Genomic DNA, 6,800 nt, shown 5'->3' with positions numbered 1-6,800 from the left:
GCGACGCCCTCCCACTCGCCGTGGTCGTCCTTGCCGAGGGAGCGGATCTGCAGGGTGCCACCGGGCAGCGTGTTGTGCTTGCTCCTGCTGGGCTTCCCTACCTTGGGCAAGGAGCGGGGTTGGGGGGGAGAATTCGGGCAAAGAGAGAAAAAACACGACTCAGAAGCAGGTTGCAGGGCAGGGCGAGGCGGCAGTGGGGTCACTAAGCTACCTGCGCGGCCCAGGGGACACCGCCAGCCACCGGCAAAGGATCTGGTCTCTCTGGTCGCGGCAAGGCAGGCGGGGCCCCGGGTTTCGCCGTTTTCGAGCGGACCTGGCGGGGCAACGCGAGAGGCATGCGTCAGGGAGGCTGATGCTCAGCACTCGCACACGAGAGGAAAACCTCACGGCACTGGCACGGACACAGAGCCCTGCGCCAGAGCTCAACCTACAGCACCTAAAGCCAAAACCGCTGTGGAGGCTGACGGTGCACCGATCGCCCCCATCAAACACTCTCCGAGGCCAGGGAAGGTACCACCTGCCCCAGGAGATGCTCAAAGGGCCCCTCAGCCAGCGGCAGAGGAGAGGCAGGATCTTTCACATGAGAGGTTTGGGCAGCAAGGGCCCCACAGGGACACGGGAGGATGGCGTGCGTGGAGGTGCCCGGAGGCTCTCAAGTCGAGCGGAAAAATGGATCTTGGAACAACTCATGTCTAGGCCCATCAGCCAAAGTTGTGCAAATCCCATGTCCTGAGTCCTCTTCAGCTGTTCTTCATGCAGGGGTCTCTGACGATCGACACCGGGACCCACAGCCTGATGCCATGCAGGACGGGTGGAGGAGCAGACTGGCAAGTGGGGTTACCAGTGCCAAGCCCAAGTCTTCAGGAGTTCTTCAAGAGACTGGTCAGCACTGGTGCGCTGATGGGGAGCAAGGGAGCTTGCTTCTGGCACTGGGAAACTGATCCCAGCCCAAGCCAGCCCCAAGTGGAGTCAGGAGGGACAAGCCCAGAGTCACGACATGAGGAGGATGGCCAGAAGGCACAAGAGGGGTTGAAAAGAAACCTGAACAGGAATGGTGAGGAGGAGGAAAGAGAAATAAAATGGAGAAAAAGATCAAACAGCCAACAAATTTCAGGTAGGTCACTTGCAATCTGTGCAAGTCGTGGTTGTCCTCGTGCTGGTAAAAGGAAACTCAAAGAGATCCGGCATCCCACTCTGCAAGGACTCAGGATGGTGCCCACTGGGCCATGCAGGGACCCTTCTCACTCTCAGCAGCCCTAAGAAGGGGACAGGAGGCTTGGAGAGAAGATTGTGACAGGGGACAAAAAGCCCAGGAGATACTCTGTGCGGTGGCATTCCTACGGAAGCACTGAAGGTGGGAAGCAGAGGGAAGGCTGGAGGAGGACTGGAAAGCCCTGGCTGCTCCTAGGCTGTGCCGCCACATCGCTGGTGGTGGCTCTACAGAAAGGGACACCCTGAACCCATTAAGTCCAGTCCAGCACCATTAAAACCGCTTCTCCCTAGGGTCTTCAGAGTCACAGGGCAGCAAAGCAGCGGCTGACCCTTATGGAAACAGAACCAAGAGAGCCCCGGGCACGCTCTGGTGGGACATCCCCTCCCATCGAACAGCACTGCCGGGGCTGCCATGTCCTGCTGGTGACCACCTCGCAGGCAGGCAAGGAGGGTGTCCCGTGCGTGAGGAAGACAAGGGGTGGCTAAGGGGTGGCTGGGTCGGGGGCAGCACTCAGCTTTGTAGATGCTGCCGTTTCACGGGATTAAAGTACTTGGTGTCCACAAGCCGGGCTTCCCCCACCCACCTGCGGGACAGGACGGCAGTGGCTCAGCCCAAAGCGAAGCAGCTGTACCTGCAGTTTGTTCTTACCGGGACAGAGTGTGGCTTCTCTGTCTGCAATATTCACCAAAAGCCAAAGGCACTGCAGATTTGTCTGGCAGGCCGGGTACCTTTCTCCAGGCGATGATGGGAAAGGGGTCTCCGGCAGCAGCGCAAGGAATCAACAGCTCCCTCCCTGCCTCCTGTCTGTACTCCCAGCCTGGTAGCACCGTGAAATAGGGGGGGTCCTGCAGCCAAGGGAAAAGGCAGAGAGCATCAACCCACACCAGCTCCCACCACCAAAACCAGCCCCTTTTCCAAAACAAATGAATCATCAGTTTGGGTAAAGGTGAGGCGCTTGCAAAGAAAACTGCAGCAGAGAGCTTTCGCTAAGGAGGCTCTATAGTACACCAAATTATACACTGGAGGGAAGTTTTCTCCAAAGAGCTGCTACACTAGGCCATCTAGTTTGAGTTTTAAGGAAGTAAAAAGGAAAAAAACCACCCACATCACATCAGACATCAACCTGACTTCAACAACTCCGCAGCCGTCTTAGCAGCTGTGTGTCTCTGATACGCAAAGCGTTATCACGTGAACCTCAGCGAGACACCATGAATCACCGCTCGCAAGCACAGGACTTTTTGTTCAGGGAAGGAAGAGCCAGCAGCTCCCACCCCAGCGACAGCGAGAACGGCACTGGGAACTCAGCACGCCTCCGGCTCCGCACGCGGCAAGAGCGCACCTGGAGCATCTCCGGAGCTTGGAGGTTAGGAGAGGCAAGGCTCAGAGCAAGGATTTTAGCAGAAAAGTTACCTTCAGTACCAGTCGGGCAGGGGGAGACTGGCCCATCGTACCCAGGGCGTTATAAGGCACACAGGTGTAAGTGCCGAGAGCATCTTCGGTTGCCTCCTCTATCCGGATCGACCCGTCTTCCAGCAGGTTCCAGCCAGCATACTGCAGCAGCGAGAAAAAGGGAGCTGACGTATCCTACACCCGCCACAGGTTATTATTTCCCCCACAAACCTACGGCCACGTCCCAGGGAGATGCCCAATTCAATTCCTGGCATCCGAGCCATGCAGAGAGAGGAAATACGGGCGAGATGATCCCGTCCAAACACAGCCCTCACGGGAAGGGCTGCCCTGCTCTATACACACCCAGTGACCGGCAGGTTTTTTTTTTTTTCACGTAGCCTGGTTCAGCAAGTACCCCAAAAGGTTTAACACAAGAATCTATCACGTCCTAAGTAAAAACTCATCCTGGTAGCACCAAGGAGACAACTCCACCCAGGGGGCTGAGGGCACCAAGGTAACCACAGCAGCAACAGGTTTAGAAGGAATTAAAACTTTGGATGGTTAATTTAAGAAAAAAAAAAATTAAAATACTAAGCATTTTGTTTAAATATTTAATGGCCAATATCCTTGCTCAGACTATCAAATCACAATTATAGGAAGACAGAGACTTGTTAAAAGAGTCTTTTAACCATCAGTAGCCATTGGAAGAAAAACAAACAGGGCCATCAGAAGGTGACTTTAGATGGAAGCAGGCATTGGGTCTGGGAGTTGCAGACAGCGTGTCTACAGGCACTCTGGGCTCCACACAAAAACCCGAATTAACTCTGCCCACAGCTGATAAGGAAAAGCAGCGTCATCCCACCCACGGGGCTGCTTCTCTCTTGACGGGCAGGCTGGACCCATGGGGCACCTGGAGATGTTTGCAGAGGACAAAAGGGACCAAAATGCCCCGTGCCCTGACGTGTCCCTCCCCAGGGTCTTCGTTACCTTCTCGATTCGCAGGGGACGTCCGTCCTTGTTCCACTTGACCAGCGTGACCGGGGGCTCTGCCTCAACCGGGCAACGGATGTATCCGTGTATCCCGATGGGAACATAGATGACGGGGGGCATGTTCACCACGCGGGCAGGATCTGGGAGAGCAGGAGCACCAGGTTAGCACGGGTAAAGAGCCTGTCTCTCCCCCACCACCTGCCTTCAGACGATCTATTTTGTGTTTATAATGAATTCCAAACACAAATATCACCTCGGCTCCTGCAGGCTGTTCTCTCCAGGCTTGCTACACACAAATCCACTGTAATACCTGGCATTTCTGGGAGGCTTTACTCACGCCCAGGGTGTTTCTACCTGGGGCTCATTAAAAGTTAAAGAAGCATCCACACTGACTTGTGACCTGCTGAAGCCCAAGCTGCTCCATCACGCTCAGCCTGCAGGATGCAAGGTGCAGTGCCACCAGCAAGCCCTGGGTTTGCACACCACCAGTGAAAAGTTCTTCATCTCCTGAGCCTTAAAACACACCAACTGCGGCAGCGGAGATGGAAGAAGGGATTGGCAACTGGGCTGCCACGAGCCCTTCGCCTCCTGTCTGTACTCGCAGCTCGTGCCTCATTGAGGCTGGGTCGCGTTGAGCATCAGCCACCTCCACCCTTTCCAACAGGATGCAAAAAGCTTAAAATACGTACCTAACCCCCCCCCGCATCGCACCACCCACACAGCAAGGCGTCTCGCAATCCTCCAGTCTAGAATGTGTCATTAACAGTGCTTCTAAGAGCTTTTTAATTAAGTGCGAGTGGGTTGAAGGGAATCGAGACTTTCTTTAATAAGAAGCTTTTTTCTTTAAAAAAAAAAAAAAGTTACTTTTAATAAGAAGAGCGAGTATTTCTACAATCACGTCTAGACACCGGCAGCGCAAGGTTATGGGAAAATCCTGACGGGGCTTACGCTGCATTAAGGGATGAATGCAATTTTTTGGGGGCGCAGCATCCCCACGCTGCTGATGCAGAACCACGAAGCTGCGGGCAAAGGTAAAGCGTTTCGGAGGAAGGGATGGAGGAGGACGCGGGGCTGCCCTCTCCCTTACTGCTTTCTCAGGGAGAAAGCTACCAAATTTGGGCGCTCCGCTCCCTCCTTGCCAAAACACATAACCCCAACCGCTCCCTGGAACCGCGTGCCCCCGGCGATGGCACCGTAACCTAGATTGCCAAGTGCTGCATATGGAGCGGGCTTTACCCCCCCGCTCTGCAGCGCTCCACCTCTTAGGAAATGTAATCAAGGGCTCTGGCAGCATAGGAGAGGGTAATGGGATCGAGCCTTTCACTACTAGGTCACTGGCTGGGGGCCAGTCAGGCTCACTAAGGACCCAGAGCCGTGTCCCCGTCCGGCGGGTGGGAAACCTCCCCCCGAGGCACCAACCCCGGCACAGATGAGAGGGTTTGCTCCAGAGCAAAGGGGTTTGCAGCACAAAAAAGCCAAGCGCCGAAGCCTCGCAGGGCCGTCTGAACGGCAGATTGTCCAAACGCTGGTTTTCTTGCCATCAGAGCTATTTTTAACAGCTATCAGCTCTGATGAGCGGTCCCGGATTAGCAGCAGGGCAGATTTAATGGCCTGAGGCCGCACGGTTTCCCAAGAGCCACCCAGCCAGGCACATCCAAGCTCTGAATCACGCCTCTGCCTAGGCATGTCCACACCGTCCCCCTGCCCCATCATCCATCCCCATCGGGAGAGGACGGCACCTACCAGCCCTTCTCACCAGAGCTCCCCGTTCTCCACCACCGGCTCTACCAGCAGCAGCTCTTGAGGCAGCCTTCAAAACCCAAGTCGCGAGCACCACTTTGCTCGAGCCTTTCATTATAAAATAAAACCGCCGCAGTATTTTACAGTAGAGCAATATTGCAATTGTGAGCGGCAGCAATTGAGGCCATTACTGTCGAATGCCAGAGGACGCCGGTGGCACACTACCCATTACCGCCTGGGGAGCCAGGGAGAACAAGCGTGGGAAGCAGCGCTCCTAGTACAGCCCCTTCTCCTCTCCTTGTTTAGATCAGTTACCGCCTGAAAAATACGACACGCGAAGCTACCGAGCTCGCAGCAAAACCACGCCACGGGAACAAGCCTCCATAATAAATACCAAAGATTACCAAGTGGGTAATTGAGACCAAAAGCCCTGATCTGGTGTGTCCCCGTCTGACACGATGCAACCAGCGAGGGCAGATGGAGGATGCCTGCCCAGTCAAAAACCACTTGTATCCAAGGTGGACACTGGTCCCAGCTGAGCGGTGCTACCGAGGATGTTCAAGCAATTTGCTTTCTGGTTGTCTATCTCCTACGAGCACACATGGGATGCTCTCAGCCTTTTGCTGAGGATGACTGTGCGCCCAGCCCAAGGCTGCTGTCACATCAACCGGAGTTCCCCAGCATCACGCTGGGTCAACAGAGCCCCTAGGGTTGTCTTAGAGCCAAGTATGATGAATCCCAGCCCCATCCCTCAGGCCTGGGCCCCGCTGCCCGCACTTACATTGCACCGTCAGGTAGGCAGAGGCTGATGGCGAGCGGCCCAGGCTGTTGCTGGGGATACAGGTGTATTTTCCAGCATCCTCTGGCTTGACACGGAAAATGATCAGCGTCCCGTCAATCAGGATCCGCACCCTCAACTTCAGGTCGCTGCAAGAGAAGAAGGGAGGAAGATCGTGAGGAGACCCAGGGGCAACGTCCAACCTGCTGGTGACCCCAGCGTGATCTGGGAGCAGGAGGAGGAGGAGGACACACCACCCTGCCAGCTGCAAACTCACTTCTTGAAGTAGACGTTCTCCTCCTCCCAGTACCACAGGTAGGTGAGGTTCCCGGGGTACGCCTCGGCCTGGCAGGTGAAGAGCGCATCCTGGGAGATGTTGACCGTGATGTTCTCCGGAGGGGAAACGATGAAGGGAGGTCCTGGAGCGGGAAGAGAAAAGTGTCACCACCCTCCACACCAGTACAGGCATCCCCACAGAGATTGCTCAGGTTCAGCTCCATCACAGCAGCGCTGGCTGGGAGCTGCACGGGGGCTCCAGGGCAGAGCTGGCCCTGAAAAAATCCAGAGGGAAAATAAAAAGCTGCTGGGATCTGGCAGTGAGAGACCACAGCTCGCCGACATGGTGAAAGCAGAGCAGAGGACACCCCGCGCTCCTCTCTCTGCCGGTAGCTGTTGACCTAATTAAAGATT

At 55.5% G+C, this 6,800-nt stretch overlaps 1 protein-coding gene across 1 annotated transcript in view; it reads right to left on the bottom strand.

Annotated features, from left to right (window-relative positions):
• LOC104280822 (protein turtle homolog B-like) overlaps positions 1–6,800 on the bottom strand; it is a gene marked incomplete at both ends in the record, with an annotated part of 11,640 nt that overhangs the window by 4,364 nt on the left and 476 nt on the right. Inside the window, 6 exon segments of the mRNA XM_009878599.1 lie at positions 6–101; positions 1,942–2,058; positions 2,624–2,764; positions 3,590–3,732; positions 6,114–6,259; positions 6,388–6,529. Of these exon segments, the coding sequence (XP_009876901.1) occupies positions 6–101; positions 1,942–2,058; positions 2,624–2,764; positions 3,590–3,732; positions 6,114–6,259; positions 6,388–6,529 (785 nt within the window).

This window comes from Apaloderma vittatum, unplaced genomic scaffold, assembly GCF_000703405.1.
Source record: "Apaloderma vittatum isolate BGI_N311 unplaced genomic scaffold, ASM70340v1 scaffold27400, whole genome shotgun sequence".
Lineage (NCBI taxonomy): Eukaryota > Metazoa > Chordata > Aves > Trogoniformes > Trogonidae > Apaloderma > Apaloderma vittatum.
Note: the sequence above shows the minus strand (reverse complement) of the source record. Positions and strands in the feature narration are given on the sequence as shown.